The 20903-nt window shown below is 34.5% G+C and overlaps 1 protein-coding gene across 1 annotated transcript; it reads left to right on the plus strand.

Moving 5' to 3' along the window:
- Positions 1 to 3629: 3629 nt before the first annotated feature.
- LOC129005870 (tRNA wybutosine-synthesizing protein 4-like) lies at positions 3630 to 18995 on the plus strand. The gene is made up of 11 exons (XM_054434898.1): positions 3630 to 3641; positions 4529 to 4729; positions 6721 to 6889; positions 7970 to 8129; positions 9389 to 9575; positions 9964 to 10171; positions 11830 to 12299; positions 13295 to 13416; positions 14663 to 14785; positions 15577 to 15709; positions 18831 to 18995. Exons 1-11 carry the CDS (start codon positions 3630 to 3632, stop codon positions 18993 to 18995), a joined length of 1950 nt encoding a protein of 649 aa, XP_054290873.1.
- Positions 18996 to 20903: the final 1908 nt, after the last annotated feature.

A 20903-nucleotide genomic window follows, 5' to 3' on the forward strand; every position in this document is an offset into this window, starting at 1 on the left:
TATTGGTAGAGAGTTCCGGGACACCCTGTATATTGTTTACCACGTCTCAGATCTGTTGAATCAGCTGTTCTTTCACCTTGCACGGATTCGATTATTCTTTCGCAACATAACCTGAAAGCCGCTTCGCATAAATAAAGATTGAAGAAGATTAGCCACGCACACTATTACTACATCTTTTGTTTGTCTATAAAATTACACTTTTCACGTTACTCCGACGATAATTATTATGTTATCCAGAATCAATATTGTAGTGTGTAAAGTTTATCGTTACTAATAAACATATGTTAAACAATAATTCGAGAATATAATAATTAATTCGTACTAAACGTGGTTATTAGTTAAAATGTCCGCTGAATAAACCATTAATTAATTATTTATTCGCACAAACCCAACAATTAGTGGGCATCATTTCAGTTAGTTGTATAAGTTTCATTACACTTTATCACAAATCTGTTAACATTCTCACTAAGATCAAATCGTATCACTGATAAGCGTAGCTATTAGGGATTGGTAGTTTTTCGTCACGAATCGTCTGAGATAGGAATGGAAACCTTTCTCACGCTTCTACTATGTTAACGAGAGTCAAGTTGTTCAAACAGTTAGCTAGAGAAAACACGTACAGAATTGTTATTATTGTTCTACTTTAAAAAAATTACCTGTCAATTCAAAACTCGAAAACAGTATAAAATCTTCAAGACTTAACAATCAACTAGGGAATTTTACGATACTATCTGGTTTCCAAGGTTAGAAGTTTTCCCTTTCACAAAATCACTTCTGGAGTACCACAAGGGTGTGTTTTAGGTCCGGTGTTTTTACCTTGACGTGTTGATCCCATCCTGTCTGCCGTGTCACTTCCCCCACTTCTCCGTCGTGTTCTCCATTTGGCACAAGTCTGTAGGCGACATACTCCCGCGACATCTGTCGGATAACTGAGCAACGAGTAACTGAGAAGTCGAACTCTCACTGACTTTCACCTTCGTCAGGGTCGCGGACGGGACGACTGGACGAAAGGGCAAGTGAAGACGCTGCAAGGAGTGCCGTGCTGTGACTGCGAAACGTTGGATTTTTGCATCACTTGCAAAAACTGTTTGTCAATGTGTAAAATTTAATTGCTGTGACAAAAGATGCATGTAATTGAATACTATGATTAGATGCTGGTTATGTGATTTTTGAAGACAAGAGGAGTCCGCTCTCCGCGTTCCTCTCTCCGCGCTCCGCGTCCGCGCCTAGAAAAACCCGGCTTAAAGAAAATTATGCGAACCTCAACGCTGTAAAATTACAGTTTGGAAGTTATTTAATTTTTTTGTCATTCCACCCATGTTAATATTGTTGTTACTCCCATCTCTCGCCCATTAGTGGTGTTGTTTAGAGGGAGAAACTATGTGTCAGGTTGTTGTACCGTTTATTTTTGTTGGCAACTGTTTATTCGCTTTCTTACAGAATTAACAAACGTATTTACATCAAGAGTAAACGTATACAAAGGTATTAGTTATTGATCCTACAACCATAGACTAACCAACACGTATGTTTTATCTATGCTACAACTTAAATATCCCCACCGCACGAAACCTACAATTTGCCTGATTGGATTTACACTTTGTCTCCTTAATAATTTCACATTTATTCCCTATTTAATTATAATTAGTTTAACAAGTGCTTACTTGGGTTTGTTGCACAAGGGAGGGTAAAAGTGTGTTTTTTTTTGTTTTTTTTTTATGATAATAGTTTAGTAATAAATAAATGCATTTTCCAAATTTGATCAAAATGTGTTCATAAACAAGCAAACTACAACAGTTTACTTGTTCTTCATTAGAATGACATGAATATTTTTAATTTACCATATTTTGGAATTTTTTCCGTAACTATTAGGCGCATAATAACGATTCAATAGACTAAATTATTTGTTTTTTAAGCTCCATAAAATGGTTTGGAAAGAAATCGCTAAATATAGCCTAATGTTTTTTGGGTCAAAAATGGGAACAACCATGCAATCTGATCATGCTGGTTCCCGAACTCCTTCGAATAATTGTAGGTTTACAAGTTTAACCAAATTTCATCAAAATCGGATCATTTTTGCTCGAGTTATCGTTCTTACGTACACATATATAAATAAATAATATATACTATATGAATTTGAACGGATGGTGTTTTTGCCTTCTAGGGACCTCAAAAGGAAAAAGTAAATCGGTCCCGGGTGCAGGTCTTACCATGAGTACTACGGTAATAGCTTATTCCCTATGGGAAATTCAATAAAAGGCCACAGCCACATCTCCTAAAATTATTTGATGCTAAATTAAAATAGGTCTCTTCTCTCATATAAAACTACAATTAAAAATGTTACTGACCGGTAACTTGTGTGAAATGTATAAACACCAAGGGTATTATTATACCAGTATTATACTACAACGACAACGTGACAACAATCTTGAGTGGATGAAACAAACCACTGACATTCTGGAACAAATATTTATCAAGAGATTATGGGAAATATCAGAATCATAATCCATTCTCAATTGACAATTTGAAGATGAAGGGATTCGATTGTCTTGGTATAGTTTACTAGTCCGATCACTTTTTAATGGTTGATTATCCATGAATGTTATCTTGTTAGCTGAGTGGTTAGTGGACAACTAAAATGAGGCTTTTAAATTGAGTGTCACAAAGTAAACTTTTTGTAATACAGGGTTATTAAACAAGAATGGTCCAAAACTAAACGGTTGGCACTCCTGTTTCGATTATTTCAAACCGTAGATTCTTGTTACAACTTTGGAAAGGGCGTGGTTTGTTTATTATGGCAATGTTATGTTTTGTCTCAGTTTCATAGTTGAGTAACGAAGCCCACGAAGCCTATCAACAAAGTAGACTACAATACAAATACAAACTTAACTTTGTTTTGTTTCTCTCCATAGCGTCTGGCAAAGTTTGGGCACGGCCCGATTACTTCGCGGCACAAAACAATGTCTCACTCATATTTAATTTTTTTTTTCTCACTCACTCACGTGTAAAGTAGAACATTGGATAGTTAAAAATGACTTTAGGCCTTCAATCTTTTACGAATTTCTAGTCTTTTGTTTGGAGTATATTTACATATGTCACAAATGAATTTATTTTCATCCTCTTTACATCCGGCAGACGCTTCATGTGCCCATTTGTGCCAACCTGAACACCTTATCCTCCACCCTTCATTTTGTTTAGATTTTGAGTACAAGTTCTCGCAGAGAACATTGAGGTCTCATGGGTAAAAATACCCAGACCACCTTTTCGGCAAGGAAAAAAACATAACATAAACATAACCTATCTCTTCCAGTCTTTCAATGAGCTAAAAGAAAAGAGCTTGTTTGTTTGTTTTGTTTATCCTACTATCCTATTTCAGGTTCTTCAAACTTTATGTTAATTGTGATAACTTACCATATACCATATAAGTTATAAGTTATAAGTTATAAGTTATACCATATAACTTACCATATAATATTTCTCGATAACGTGTTTTAATACTTGTTCTTTTTATCATGACTACTCAATTGAACAATCCAGCAATCACTATTTGTGTTTTGTTTATTCATATTTTAGGTTATGTCACAAGTTAACCATCTAATTACTTGGATAACTCGTTTTTAATTAAATTTAAAATGAGTCTTCAGGTATGTTTCATAACTAATGATCTATAGCTAATTTATTGGCAAAACTTTGATATCCGACTCAGTCCGTATCATGTTTGCAGTAAAATGAGAATATGTTAAGGCTAACTTAATTTTGGTTTATATTTTTACTATGTTGATTGGTTTTGTTTAGGTAATTATCAGGGTACCCAGCCTATTGTTTGAGTTACAAAACGTAATGGATAATTTTATTTTTCGATAAACCGATTAAGTGGAAATATCAAAGTTTTGCCTAAAATTAGGCTATTTATTATTTTATCGAATGTGGTTTTAGCTAAGGTCTCAAACCCAATTGACTCAGTACTCTGTTCCGAATTTCCCCATGTAGACCAGACTTATTAGGCCTAACTTACTGTAATTTTAATTTTAGGGAGGACCCCCAGAAGCAAAAACCTTTCAAATTTAAATCCATCCATGGCACCTAGTAAATCATTCAAGCCTAGCCTAGATAACTTAAATTACTTTGTTAAAACAATTCATTTATTTAATGAAATTTGCATGAAAAGCGCAACACAAAATGTTAGTTAAATTTGAATGTGTTTCTAGACATGTTTATTTGTATTCATGCCTGATACGGCCAATGTAAGGGTAGCCAAGAGTAAAGGGTACTGCATTTAATGTATAAAAAATGTTTTTTTGCTCCCATTTTTGTCATTTGATCTGAATTTCAATGTTAGAGGGATTTTATTAAGAGGCAATTTAGCCTACTAAAAAACTAACCCCGCTCAACAATTTGTGTACACTGGTCCCACTGAGGATAAAATTTGTTACCACTCTGTTGCTGTCGCTCTAACAACAAAGTCTGAATCCTAACTCTCTACCACCATTTGTAATAGTTTTAAAACAATGCTGAAACTTGTTTTTTGCAGGTTGAGGGGACCAATGACTCCAGCTGCCTGTCAAAATTCTCGGCCACACAAAGAGGCTATTTTAGTGATGAGTTTTTGCAGCATTTTGTGAGCAAATGTCCTAGAAGAGCACCCCTGATTCATCTGGGGTATTCTGTAAGAGCAGCAATCATAAACACATTGATAGAAGAATACATGGAATCTGAAAGCTCTCCTAAGCAAGTACGACATAGCAGTTAGCATTGCTAACTCATAACTTATTAAATAGTCTAGTTTGAATTAAGCTCAGACAAAATCATAAAAAAAGATGTAGCTACTTAATCAAATAAACCCTGTGACTACCCTGTCAAATAAGGAAGGCTTGAAGGAATTTATTTATATAATAATCCCATGAAGTTTTTTTTCTACTTTTGATAATCATTTTCCATATCCATAAAAAAAATTGTATATAAAAGTACGGTATATGGTCATATTTACGTATTTACCCCATTTATTTTCAAAAATGGGGTAGTTATGCCCACATTTAATATGAACTGAAAATCAATTATTTGTGCTTTCCTGTTACAAGAAAGTAATTTGAAATCATTAAAAAAACATGCCAAGAACATAAAAAAAAATAAGCCTTCTGTTACTTACTCCTTACAGGACCTGCAGGGAGCTGTAGGTAATTTGCTTAAAGAGAGGAAACTGAGCCAGCGTATAGCTACAGCAAAATATGGGATCACGAAATCAGTAATACAGCTGCATATTAGTGGAAAAGTGAGTTCAGAGAATCAAGGAGCTGGAAGCCCAACAACTTTTTCAATTACACGAGAAAATTAACTTGTGAAAATTACAGCCTATAGGCCTAAAGTCTCACATATTTATAAGATTTTCCATTTTTCTACTTATATACAGGGTTAGTATAAAGTGTGGAGACCCCCTGTTATTTTTTTAACGGCCCATACTAGAAAAACTAAACTCGGCACACCATTATGGCATGTTATGAAGTACTTTTTGGGCATAACCGCCACTTGGTGTTCATCCCTAAAATGGGGGATTTTGGGGAAAACTAAAAAATTTCAAATACAAAGACCCATCGAGTGACCCCTCATTTTGAAGGTCCTGGTAAAAGAAAACCAACAACGCAAACTAGAGGTCTCTATCTCAGTTCAGTACAAAATGGCAGCCGATTGAAATTCTCATAAGTTCCCAAACCCAAAATGGGGGATTTTGGGGGAAACTCAAAATTTTTTAATGATAAGCCCCATTGAGTGACCCCTCATTTTGAAGGTCATAATAAAAGAAAACTAACAACACAAATTATAGGTCTCTATCTTAACACAGTAAAATATGGCAGCCAGTTCAATATAAAATTGCAAGTTATTTCCGATTTTAAAGATTTCAATCACCTTCCATTTTTTACTGAATTGAGATAGAAACCTCTAGTTTGCGTTGTTAGTTTTCTTTTACCAGGACCTTCAAAATGAGGGGTCACTTGATGGGGCTTATCATTAAAAACTTTTGAGTTTCCCCCAAAATCCCCCATTTTGGGTTTGGTAAGCAAGTGGCTATTAGGCTTAAAAAGTACTTCATAACATGCCAAAAAGGTGTGTAGAGTTTAGTTTTCCTAGTGTGAGCCGCTAAAAAATTTACAGGGGGTCTCCAGACTTGGAAAGCTGCAAGTTAAATTCAACTTCTGAGAATTTCAATTGGCTGCCATTTTTTACTGGATTGAGATAAAGACCTCTAGTTTGCGTTTTTGGTTTTATTTTACCTAGACCTTCAAAATGAGGGGTCACTCGATAGGTCTTTGTATTTGAATTTTTTAGTTTCCCCCAAAATCCCCTATTTTGGGGATGTACACCAAGTGACGGTTATGCCCAAAAAGTACTTCATAACATGCCATAAAGGTGTGCCGAGTTTAGTTTTTCTAGTATGGGCCGTTAAAAAAATAACAGGGGGTCTCCACACTTTTTACTAACCCTGTATACTGATTAACTATAAACCCGCTTACGTTTGTTTTTGACCAGGATGGGGTGATTATGACCACCACCAAAAGTTGACGTTTAGTAAAAAAAATCTTGATTGTTCAAATATGAGCATTATTGGTGATAATTGCCCCAATCAATACTTATTATTATATAGGCTAAATTAAAAGTCTTCCAGTAAGAAAGTCATGTATAGATTTGTAATACACTACTAAAGCTATTCAAATATCTAATTATTTGCAGATTATCTCCCTTGGTGCTGGTTTTGATACGTTATATTTCAAACTGAAGAAGAAATATCCAAACAGAGATGTCAGATATTATGAGTTTGATCTTCCAAGAGTTGTTGAACGGAAAATCAAATGTATCAAAGGATCGGACAAACTTAGCAGTATTATCAAGGAATTCACAGGTAAAAAAACATTTCAAAATGATAGATAGTTTTGTTAAGGTCTTGAATTGTGATACCATACAAAGCAAAAAAGAAAAAGAAATTGTGAGTGTCGCCTCAGAAAATGATTTCATGTTTCAAGTAACGGAAGTAACGTACGTATTAAGTTCTATAGTAGAACCACAGCTATCCAAACTGCAACTTCCCAAATCACTTATAGAAGAACTTTTAAAAACCTAAAACTACAGGAATAAAAATAGTTAGTAAAGAAGACAGAAGCTGTGATCGCGGCAAAATCCTGAATTTCTTGCACAGCCTTATAGACATCGTCATCTTCTGTGATTGCAACAAAATCTTGAACATCGCAGCGTTCTTGTAGAGATCACCATCGTCTTTTGCAGTCACAGAAAATCAACATCCTCCTCAATCATCGGGAAAGCGTGAATTTTTCAATTGCAAAAATATTACAGATGCATTCTACATTTGGGATGTGTTGTGTAGCCTATTTAAACTTTGATATCCATGGTATCCACAGTAATGTACTTGGTATCCATGTTTTGGATATCCAATTGTTTGTAGGATACACTTTGTATAAATTGAAGGGTGCTGGTATAAGAAAAACAATACAGAACAATTATAAACTGTGAATAGTGTTAGTATGTTAATACTGTACTTTAATACTTTTTAATGAAATGGCGACCATACAAAGTAGGTATTTTAAGCCAAAAAGAGATTACAGTGCATCCTTTGATCATCCGAACGTGGTGCGGACCCGATTGATTTTGATGATTGGAGTTCTACTGCACTTATTATTTCATAGAATATTGGTGTGTTTTACAAATTCTGCTCTATCATCATGTTTTGGATATCCAAATTGTTGCACACTTTAAATTAATTGAAGGGTGCTGGTATAAGGATAACAATGCAGAACCTATTAGTGAATAGTGTTAGTATGTTCAGAAATTAAATCCTTTGAGAATAAAGCAAACAAATGTGATGAAATGTACACTAGAGTAGCCTACCGACCTCAATTATGAGTTTAAAATAGAAGCCAAGTAAAAAAAATTGTTATAAGTTTGAAAAGTATGTGATCTTTTGCAGTGAACATTGATGGTTTATCCAGTAAGGATTACAAGCTGCTAGCTGTAGACTTGCGGGTTGTGGAAGCGTTGTCAGACATGCTTCAAAAGTACAGTTTTGACCCTGAGGTTCCCACATTGTTTCTCTCTGAGTGTGCCATCACATATTTGGAAGAAGAAAAGTAAGTTTTTTGTAGGCCTTCATGTTTTGTCTTGGTTAATAACACCTTTTAGAATACTTTAGAAGAAAATCTGTGTGGCTGAATAAGGGTTCACGGTTAAGCTGTGTTTACACGAGCAGTCCGAATGTCATCTTTAGGGCTTAGTTAAAGAGCTGTAACATTCATATTTACTAAAACCAATCACTTATTTCACGTCAGAATATCATCCTGAATAAAACGGTTTCAACTTGACTACTGTTGTTTGATAATTAGCAGATTTGCCAACACAATTGTAAAATGATGCTGCATAGTAGTACCTCTTCACAGTTCTTCTTTCGTCATCAGTCGTGTTATTCCTTGCATTCTTTTCACATGTCCAAACCATTTTGTCTTACTTCCTCTACTTTAATTTTTAAACTAATTTCAATCAATTCTCTTCTCTTCATAACACCTAACCTTATACATACCATTGACTTTTGGATGAGCCTACTGAAGTAGATATACCATGGACCAGCTGCTCAAAATTTGTTTATTAAAAAACCTAATTAGCTGTGAGCCCGTTAAAGATTGTCCTAGCGTCTAAATAGTTATTTGTGTAACTAGTGTGCGAAGTAGCACTTTGCTGCACATGAGAGAAATGTTTACGCACGAGTCGCAAGCGAGTGTGGAAAGTTTCTTGAGTGCAGCAACGTCACTTTGCACTCGCGTTACACATTATGTTTTTCTTTTTTTACTATATTTTTTTCTTTCAAACACTATACAAGACGTTTTTAGGTTAGGATAAATCCAAGCGTTGAACAAAATACGCTGCACCAGCTGATCGTAGTCGTAGTATCTTTAATTGTTGCCAACTTATTTCCTAGCTTACACGTTTTACATGCCTAATAAAAGCACATTGTTTTGTGTTGTTTGGTTGGAATACTGTAGTGCAGCAAAAGTAAGTAAATGCAGCAATTAACTACTTTGTGTGCTATAATCAGCGCAAGGCCACTCTGTCAGGTTACTGTAGGAAAAATATTATCTACCTTGACTTGACTGAGATAGTTGACCTGACATAAAAGATGCTACATCTTACAACAAGTTGTCAATTGTCCAAGTTTACCTTGGTTTTAAAGCCTGAATATTTGACAGAAATCCGTAGTTTACATCAGCGCAATCTATCATTGCCTCACTTAAATTACTTTTCTATTACACATCAATTAACTGGTGACAATCTTAAAATGTAACGGAATGTCTTGAAGCTCTCTTAAGTTATTGTAAAATCGAAACGTCTCTCCTAGGTCTACAGATCTGATCAGGTTTGCTAGCAGCCTGAAGAATGCAACGTTTATCACCTACGAGCAGCTCCACCCTGACGATGGATTTGGCCGAGTCATGTTACGCCACTTTACCTCACTCCAGAGTCCACTCATGTCGGTGGAGCAGTACCCCACCCTAGAGCTGCAGACAGAACGGTACACTAGGAATGTCAGTGGCTCAACACTACCTTAGGGTATCTTAGTTTGAAGACTAAAAATGGTCTCATGAATTCATCCGTTTTTCAATGGTTTTTTTTTAAATTTTAAGTCCCACTTTTACATTCTAGTATACTCATGAAATTAAAATTTGTTGACATGATCTCAATCATGACTTAAGTGCTGAGCTGAAAACAGACAAACTCGAGCCTTTTCTAATACTAACCTCTTAGAATTTCAGGCTAGCATAGCCCAACCATCAACTTTTATTGTCTACCAATCATCAAGAATCAAGAATCAATGTTTTATTCCAGTAGACACATACATGCATATGCGAGAGCCTACAGTATTATACTTTTTATTTTACACTGAGTTGGCTAAATTTTTTTAATTTTTCTTAGAACTGGGACCACTGTACCTGCTTGACTGCATTGGAGGCCTACAAGAGTTTAATACCTGAACAGGAACGATCAAGAGTTCTATCTTTAGAACCGTTCGACGAGTGGGAAGAATTTTACCTCAAGTGTATGCATTATACTGTTGTGATTGCTTCAAAAGGATCTCTTTCCAACTGGTCTAAGATCTGCAGTAAAATATCTTTAAACAGAGGTAATATAGACGATTGTTTTTACTATAATATATAATATTGTTTGTTTAAAGCGTAGCTCAAGGCTAGGATTGTGATTTTAATAGTATATTTCGTACCTAGGGCCGAAGTCGAGAACTTAAAACGATCAAGAGCTGCGAAACCATTTCAGTCCGTGGTACGAACGCTATTTTTCACCACTTTATAACCTATTACCACTATTCACCACAATAATAATGCATACTGATAGTCAACACAACTACAACTGTTATGTGAAGTTTATGTGTTAAATATTATGTGAAGAAAAAAATTGAGTAATCGGCTAAAATAATAATAAATAGTTGCTAGGCAACGGTGACAATAAAACAATTCTATTGCAGTGCTATGGATACTGATTGTGTATTTAATATGCATTAATGTTTTAAGAAAGTTATAAGCGGACAGTTGATTTTGCGGCCCTAGGGATGTAAAAACCTGCTCGGTCCCCAAATGACGATGACAGCTGACATGGCCAGCAAAACGTAACTTTCAGCCACCAATTAACGTATGTAAAACAGCTAAAAACATCTCAGTGTGGTGAAAAAATAATAGCACCTAGAGACATAGACAATACAGAGGTGTAGATAAAGATGGAAACAATAGTTGTCCAGAGCTTGTAAAAAGACATCACAACTGACTGTAATTTTGTGCATTGAAAATAAGATTTGTTCATGACTTTTTCGTGTAGCACGATTTTAACTACAAGTAGGAGGGCCTAGAGACACAATTTAACTCTGGCCTTTCTGGCTGAGGTCACCACATAAAGACCCCGTCGCAGGAAACCTACCAACAGCACTTTGACTTTCTATACAAAAATTATATGTTGACGAAGCCTATTGTAACTGTGTTATCTAATGGCAAATAAATTCTTGATTATTGATTGATTCTTGATTCTTGAGCAAATTCCCATTTGCCTGATTGGATTTTTACTAAACTATTTTCTTAAAATTGTCAGATTTATTCCCTATTAGAATTTTAGATTAACGAGTACTTGGGTTTGCTGCTACAGAAAATAAAAGTGTTTTTTGATCAAATGTTAATAGTACAGTATGAAGAAATAAATCTGCAAAATTTTACAAAAATATGTTAACAAACAAGCAAACAACAACTTTTTACTTCTTCTCTATATTATAGACATAATAAGAATAACATGAAAATTGTAAATGTAAAGTTTTTTGGAATTTTTTTATCCTACAAAAGTGCAAAGTTTTTTTTTTCTTTGCTCTACTTGATGGTTTTAATGAAGAGAATACTTTTATGTTTTAAAGATAAAAAAACAATCATTGAAACATTTTAAAACTCCCATCACACCTGTTCCCATGACCGTTCTTGCTGGTTTGAAAACTCATTCAAGTGAATCCAGCCCTACAAGTTCATGCCAAATTTCATCAAATTCAGACCTAAATTACACTAGTTATTGTGTTTGTTTACAGACATATAAATCTATACATACAGTATGAAAAATTTCAACAAATAGTGTTTTTGGCCTCTGGGGACATCAATATGAAATAGTAAATCTGTCCAGGGTCTAGGTCTTACTGTGCCATACGGTAACAGCTACTTCCCTGTAGAAATTCACTAAAATAGGCCTATTGATTTCATATATTAACAGAATTCCAATTTTTTCTTCTGTTTGTTGCAGTAAAACATCAGATGAATAATCTCACCTGGACATTAGTAAAAGCAAAAAGAGCATGTCGATACGGCCATAATCTCGTTAAACTCAACGGCCATTACGTTCTAATTGGAGGGTTTGGCCTGAGGAAAGATGGCACTCACGGAAGGATGAAGGATATAGTTTGGTTGAAACAGGAGGAATCGCAAATGATTGTTTCAAGAGACGTAGAAGTCGCTGAGTTTGCCACAATGTACTCAACCTGGACTTTGTTGTCTAACGGAAGCTTCATTGTGTACGGAGGAAGGACTTCGCCAGCGAATTGTGTGTTTTCGTGTCCTCAGTTAGTGACATTTCAGCCGGACGGAAGTGTGAAGAGCACGCTGCTATTGAACAGCTGTAATCGTCTCGCAAGATGGAGACATTCAGCAGTGGTAGTTGAGAGGGAAGCAGTTGAAACATTCCTCGTGTTCGGTGGAAGGACGAGTGACCTACAGGTTAGGTAAAGTTTTTATATGTATATAAAGCAAAATCTTGAGCTATGGCAATAATTTGTAGTTAAAATTGTTCAGACACATTCAGACTGTTATCTGATGTCTTTGGTTCTCTAATAACTTAAGTTATTTTATTTTTTGCTCTGGTGTTCTCATTAATCTAATATTAGAAGATCATATCATAACGGTTTTTATGGCTCTGCTAATTTTGATTTTATTGCACTCCAGCTCTATAGGAGACCATAGTTCAAGATATGCTAGGCTATATGTATATTTGAATGAGGTAGCAATTTATCAATAATTTTTTTTGAAAAAAATCACAAACTAACAACTTTAAAAACAAACACCTCATTATTTTATTTATCAACCTAAAGGTGAGTGAGCGTAGCGAACAAACTTCAACCAGGACGTGATTGAGCCATGCGAACGAGATCATCTTGAAAATTAAGAAGTTAAACGGGGCAAAGCCCGCGGGTTACAGCTAGTATTGAATATCTCTAACAAGCAAAAACATGTTTAAGCTAGAGTTTAGGTTAGGCTATGTTGTTTAGATTGATCTTGTAACAAGCTAATTAAATGAAAACCCTTTTTGAAAGTATTAAATAACCTTACACAAACTACTACATTATGTCTGGGGGAGCGAGCTGGTAGGCCTATAGTGGTTAGAGCGCGGGACTTCGGTCCAAGAGGTCCTGGGTTCATATCCCGCCAAATCATCAATGGATTTTATCTAAGTGATAATGCCGCAACCCCTAGGTTGAGTTTGAAGTAATGTGAAAAACAATTCGGGCACCTAGCATCCTAGGACAACAAAAATAACATGACATCCAAAAAAACCAGCTACCTCATAGACTTTAGGTTCTCCTTGCTGAAGCGTGCCTAGAATATCACATAAAACATGCTTAGTTAATAGATTAATAAGCTCTTAGTTCAATTTACTTGTGAGGTTTTTCTAGGATATAATGGAAGTTAAGTTATCACTGTAACATTATTTTCAGTTGCTGAATGATACTTGGATGGTGTTACTACATCCAAATGTAGAGGACAGAAAAATCATTGATGTTGATGAATTTTCATCCAAAAAGCCTTGTCCAAGATTTTCCCATACAGCATGTGTAAGGTATTCTAGATATTTTTTGTAGTTGATTAATTAATTTTATTGTATTTTACTTACAATAGCCTACAACAATTTATCCATTGTTATCATCATCAAAGTTTATTAACCTAACCTAACATAACAGCAGAAGTTCTCTTGTTGATTATAATCACATATAGATGAAAGAGTGCTCAGTATGCTGACATTTGAATTGTGAATTTGAACCAATTTTGGTACATAGTTTTTTGTTATTCTTATCCAGTATAACCTAATCTTAATCTAGGATACCTAAACTACGAGGACACTTTTTTGTTGCTAACTGAAAACAATCCTCCAATAATTGGCAACAAAACTGCACAGAGTGCTCGCCTTGGTTCTTGGTAGATTTGTTTCAAAATGCAATATCTTAATTTGTCATTACTACAGTAGTCATTGTCGATACTGATTTTCTTAAGCAAAAATGCACCAAGTGAAGCTACAAAGCTATTAAAATAGAATTAAACTCTAAGTTAATAGTAATTACAAGAGCTCGCCCTGGTGGTCAAAAACTCAACAAAAATTATGTATGTGCAAACTTCTCTATTTTCACCCTACGCTGTCACTGTAAATAAACCATGTGATTGGAATTTCTTCCATTTGTTTTGATTTTCTGTTTATATTTTGTGGTTATTTTGTCACCAACATGGCAACCCATAAGGTCCATGTTAATTTTTTTTTAATTTCAAATTAATTTTTTGTGCTTATTTTTGGGCCTATTTTAATTTATAAATTGATTCTGAACATCTAGAGGAAAACATCTTTCATTTGGTACCAACAGCGTGTAATTTCGCCCAGTAGTGGCAGTAGTATGGTCAGGCTAGCTGTCATAAGTTTTGCAAAAGTTTTTTAGTAACTTATATAAGATTAACAATATACATGAAATGGTCAACAACAAAAACATAAAATGAAGTTGATCCCAAAGAGCTTCGCTCGCTCCGCTCAATAAATCACAGTATTGATCTAAAAACCGAGAGAACTAATATTACAGGCCAGTAAATTGTCTATGGAATAAAACACATTTTCTATTAACCGTTGTTCTAGAACGGAATCAAATTGTTTTATCGACCAGTGCTTAAGGCAGGACCATTTACTTAAAGCCTTTAGTCCAATGATCCAAACGACTTCTGTGTCCAGTTTCAAACCATCAAAAAGTTTCTGACTTTTTCCTAGGCATGCCATACTCTATAGGGATACATACTCTCTTAATGTATACATCTGTTCCACCTTGTAGACACTGTGAGATGTGGGTGTACGGTGGAATGTCTGTCAGAGGTCCGTTGTCTGACGCTTGGTGTCTGGATATCAACGCAATGCAGTGGCGACAGCTGGAAGTGACAGGTGGCAACATAGCAAGGTAACATTGAAACATTCAAGTTTACAATATTCAACCAGCTATCTTATTTTGTTTGATTTTTTTACTCGGTTATTACAAGATTTTAAACTCTTTAGTGTTCTCTATAAACCATTAAAACAATCAATATTTATTATGATCAATACAAGTTAGAATTCTTTCAATTCAGATGAATCCAGTAATGGTAATTCACATAGTTTAGTGATCTATATCAAGAAAGTATACTTAATTCTTAACCTTCTATAAAGTAACATTACTTTAAACTGGAGCACATTTTAATAAGTAGACTTTTTAGTTAGTTATGTAAACTCATTTTAGTTATGTTTTTTTTTTATTGGTTTATCGATTAAAAGTAAAAATACTCTTTACAAAGCATCAAAAATAGTCTCTAACACTGCAGGCGGTTTTAGCTTAATTGGAAGAAATGAGAAATAAATAATTTTGTACCTAAATTCTCTGCAATCGCAAAGAAGTTGCAACCGTGTCACCAAACATTTTGTGCAACAACCAATAAACAAAAACCAACAGTTTCCATCAGTCGGTTTTTGGTTTTTCGCTAAAATCTGGCAAAACCACCAACCGACTTGAAAAACCGACCCATCAATTTATACCATTTTACTTAAATTTACTGCAGATATGTATAAAACCGTTGAAGCTAAAATAAAAGTGTAACAATAATTTTAGAGTGGTCAGTTTTTGGCATTTTTGCAGAGTGTAAAACTTAGTCAGCCACTTAAGGTAGCTTGATGTTGAGTTAATTCCAAATCTAGGGCATGTTTTCGTTTTGTTCTCAGGTTCGGTCACTCGGCCAGTGTTCACGATCACTCGCTAGTGTTGGTTGGAGGTGTTAGTTACTGGGACAGTGGTCAACCTCCGGTGTCAGTGTTGGATCTTCACACTGGCGCAATACTTCACTACCAGCTACCGGTAGGATTGAGTACATTGGACAGTAACAAATGTAGACTTAAAATTTGGTCAGATGAAATTTCCTGCTACTGTTAGTATTAGACAAAAGTGCAGGGATATGTAAAGTGTACTTATAGATAATGTGCAGGATTCACAGCTGATGGAAGTTTTACTGATCTATGAGAAAATCTTATAGTGCTTAACTAGAGATCGTCCAGTGGTCAAAAACTCTACCAAAAATATGTAACGTACAGACTTCTCTATTTTCACCCCATGCTGTATAGCAACATGTGATTGGAATTTCTTAATTTTTTTTTATTTCTATATTTTGTTGTTATTTTGTCACCAGCATGGCAACCCATAAGACGCATGGTAATTTTTTTAAATTTTAAAATTCATTTTTTGTGCTTATTTTTGAGTCTATTTTAATTTATAAAGAGATTCTGCACACAGGAAAATATCTTTCTAACAGTATGTGTAGATTTTCCCTGTGATGCACAGGAGCTGAGAAAAAAGGTTTTAAAGAAACATGCTCGCCTATAGATTGCTAATGATGATAGGTTTATGATGTTACAGCGGTTATTGCAGGTAAAAATAGAGTTTCGATAATAACTGATCAAAATTTTTAGAATAATCCTTTAACACTAATACCGAAACGCTACCCAGGCTGACGCTAACCAAAACCCCTGGTCTGTAAGACCCCATTTGAAATTAATGGACCCAGCTTAGAAGCACACAAACCAAAACCATGGGCCTGTGAGACCGCGCTTTAAAATACACTAATGCTGGGCTTCTGAGACGGGCATGTTATGAATAGACAACCTGTCAAGGTCACGGCACCAACGCAAATGAACAAAGAATATATCAACAGGTAGGGGAGGAAAAGGGGGGAAGGTATTTATTGGGAAATGGAATCCCCCAAGTAAACAGTGTTGCCAACATGCGTCTGTAAAAGTTCCTGTGGGCCTGTCAGACTGGGGTTTCGGTATTAGTGTTAAAAAACAAAAAATTATCCCCCCAAAATCTTGAACATCCCTGACATAGGTAAAAAAATCTTTTTTTCTCCAGTGACCACAGCAAAATCCTGAAATATTCCTAGCTAACGTAAATATATCATTATTATTCCTGCGATTGTGTCAAAATGATTTGCAATATTTTTTTTTACATACCTGTAGCAACCAAAAACCTAAACTCCACCAAAAACCAAAATATTTTCCTCCTGTTCTTGTTTTTTTGTTTTTTGTTTTTATGATAAGATTACAAAGACATTATCATTGTATCTGGCTATTTCAGCGAAAGCATCTATATTGTGATCGCAAAGACATCATCTTAATTATTATTTCACAACAAAAATATATGGAAAACAACACTAAATCAAATCAAATCAAATCAAATCAAATTATCTTTATTCACTTTATACATTTTATATACATGAATAGTGTCAAAGCATACAACATTAGTTATAAAACTTAATCTAAATGGCTTAACCATAAATTTGACAATTATTTTAGAATGGACAGCTAATTCATTTTTGATTTATAAACTCATCTATACTATAGGGAGCCAGATTAATTAAGAATGATTTTAGCTTTTTCAAAAAATTGGGTTTGTTTTGATCTTTTTTTATTAAGGCAGGCAAACTTCTTATGAATAAATTTCCAATATACGAAGGCTTCATTTTTGAAAGTTTCAGACGATGATGACTTTTTACAGTAAGATTTTTCCACCTTGTATTGTATTTATGGGGTACTTCAACAGTGTTTTTATCTTTATAAACATGCCGAATAGTTTTAAAAATATACAAACCGTACACTGTAAAAATTTTCATTTCTTTAAAGTACTTTTTCACCGACTTCTTGTTCTTAAATTTTTCAATAACTCTAATGGCCTGTTTTTGTAGTTTTAAAACCTTTTTCAAATTTTTTTGTGCTGTCCCACCATAAATTTCGATTCCGTAGCCAATATGACATTCTATAAGCGAGTGGTATATCAATTTTAACACAGCTTTATCACAGAGATAAGCCATTGATCTCAAAACAAACAAGCCTGAATTAATTTTACCAACCAAATATGTAATATGTTCATTCCAATTTAGATGTTCATCAATTATCAAGCCTAAAAATTTTGTTGATTTCACTTCATTGATCGGCTTATTATTTAGATTAATTTTAGGGGTTTGATCTTTTTTTATCTTATTTGTATGAAAGAGAACAAAATTCGTCTTGTTTGTATTAAGTGTTAAATTGTTGTTTGTTAAGAATTGTTCAATATTTTTGAGCTCCAATTCAGTAGAATTTTTAATATCAGTAATTGAACTACCCGAAGTTTTAAGATTTATATCATCAGCATATATACTTAATATACTGGCTGACTCAGTCAATGCATTTGGGAGGTTTTTAATGTAGCATATAAATAAAATAGGGCCCAAAATAGAACCCTGAGGGACCCCTAGATACGTCTGTAGTAAATCTGATTTTGTCTTCTGTATCCAATTGTTTTTTGATAAATAAGAGAGTTCTACAAATTGATAGCGATCCTCCAAATATGAAGTGAACCATTTATGTGCAACACCCTTAATGCCCATTATCTTAAGCTTCTTTAGCAATACCATATGATCTACATTGTCAAAGGCCTGCGACATGTCCATAAATGTTCCAGCAGTATTTAAGCCTTTATCAACAGAATCTATTATGGCTTCAATGAGACTAATTGCTGCAGTAACTGTTGATCTTCCAGCCCAGAAACCATGCTGCTCATTATCAATTTGCTCTGATCTGCTTAAAAATTCTATCAGTCTGTTGTAAACTGCTTTTTCATATACTTTTGAAATTGTGGGAAGAACTGATACTGGTCGGTAATTAGAAACATCATTTTTAGAATTCTTTTTATGAACTGGTATGATCTTAGCAATTTTTAATTGTTTTGGAAAATAGCCTGAGATATTTTCACTGCTACACCCTAACACTACTTCCCTGATCGTAACTATTAATTAACCATCAGTTTTGATCCATGTTCTAGTAACTTGCTGATTTGTAAAATACCTATAAAAATGCATCAGAGTTAGTCCAAGCTGAAGTATAATTTGAACCAATGATTTTAATTTTCAGCTTCAATATTTCTGTTAAGTTAGTTCTTTTTTCAGGCCATGGAACCTGAGAGATCCCTGCTTGTAATCAACCATTGTCACATAGTTTCAGAAGAAGACAAAGCTATTGTGATTGTTGGTGGAGGGGGAAATTGTTTCTCCTTTGGCACATTCTTCAACTCAGACTGCGCTGTGATAAAACTTAAAGATATAAACCTCTGAATAAAGGTTGAAGTATTTGTAACGGTTTTAACTTTCCAAAATCCACTTTCATTCATAACTTGCGCTATGACACATTTATACCTGCCATAGGAAAATATCAAAACTAGCCGACCCGTGCGAAGCATTCACACTGAATCCTTCTCAAATCCTACTTATTGAGGTACATAACATACTGTTAATTCTGCGTAGTAAGTGCATTGTTGATTTAAGTTGGGTCCTTACATCAGGAATAGATGTGGGTCTACATTTTAGATAACTAACCTATTCAAAATATAATATTATTTACATTTTTAAATGTTTACAGGACCTATTTGAACTCTTATAATTGAAGTAATAATAGGTCCCTATAGCCATAAAAGATTTTTATTTTGATGTCTTTTTTTTTACACAGACATAGTTTTCACTGAAAAAGCGCACCCTTGACAAAGCCACAAAGACTGAATTTGTAAAAATTAAAACAGGGTCTGGCTCGTGCAATCCTTCCTTCGTTAGCGTCTGACCATGTGTCTAATTTAAAGTTGTGGAAAAGGTAACTTTTAAAGGAAATTCCTTCTTAGTAAGTTTTAAAGGACTACGGACTATTGCGTAGTATGACAGTTTGACCAGAGTCAGCCAACTTCACTTTGATAGTGCAGGTGCCGAAGTGAGCAGAATTTACTGTCATACAAAATCTTTCTAATTGAGGATGTGAAAATATTAGGCTTGGTTTTATACAACATGTTATCAAAACTTGGTAGTGAGAATTTAAATTTCAAAGGATTACAGTCTGTTAAAAATCTAATTCTCAGATTTACAAATGAGGTAAAGTATTTGATTTCCAATAGTGTGAAGCCAGCTCACCCGAAAGAAGTTCAAGGAATTTTAACGACTATAATAAATACTTTAGAACAAATACTTGATAATGAAAATAAAACAAAGATTTTAACAGAAACGAGTAAGCATACGACTATAAATAATTTTCACAACTTACTACAAGCCAGTGAAGATTTGATAGAAATATTCCGAAATATTCAAACAACTTTAAGTGTTTTACAAAAGTCTGGCCTACCACCTACAACAATTTCTTCTAAGAATAATAATATTATTTTCAAAGTTTTACAAGAGGATCCTGAGTACAACGTCAGACTTTCACACATCCTAAAAAATTATTCTGATTTGCGCATTAAAATGTCTTCAGTGCTGATGAATCGATTGGAGAAAAGTTTAGATCCTGATGAATGTTTATCTTTGTGCTTTGCAACTGTGAACATGAATGTATTTGAGTGGTCTTACAGTGGTTCTCTTTCCAACCTGCTGTTTATTACTTTGAGTAAACGTACCAAAGAAAATGAAATTTCACACATAAGAGAACTCTCTTCCCCACTAGACATCGTTACGTATTTGAATAACTCAATAACTCATTTATTTAGCCAGATCAACATTACAAATGCATTAGCCAAGTCAAATTTACTAAAAATAACTATTAACTAACTTTTAAAGTAATTAAAATTCATTAGGACTGTCCGTCAGCGAGAAAGGCGCGGACACTATAGTAGCCTTTACCCACGAGAAATGACCTCAAGTGCCTTTTGAAGCATCCCGGATCTGATGTGGACTTGATTTGAAGTGGGAGAGCATTGAACAGTTTGATGGCATTATAGTTTAGATGTCTTTCAAAGAATGTGGTTGAATGGGCTGGAATTCTCAGATTGAAAGTATTGCGAAGCAGATATGAGTGGGCGGTTGTGGTGTGGAAATGAGAATAATTTGACTTCAGAAAAGTGAGGACTTCTAGAATGTAAATACAGGGAAAAGTTAGAATTGCGGATGATTTAAATACAGCTCTACAAGTTTGTTTGTAGGGAAGGCCGTGAATTATTCTGATAGCTCTCCTTTGAAGGCGAAAAAGGAAATGGGTTCTTGTGCTTT

The sequence above is a fragment of the Macrosteles quadrilineatus genome, unplaced genomic scaffold (assembly GCF_028750875.1).
Source record: "Macrosteles quadrilineatus isolate MER2022 unplaced genomic scaffold, UCM_ALF_1.0 Scaffold_39__1_contigs__length_1060358, whole genome shotgun sequence".
NCBI classification, from domain to species: Eukaryota; Metazoa; Arthropoda; class Insecta; order Hemiptera; family Cicadellidae; genus Macrosteles; species Macrosteles quadrilineatus.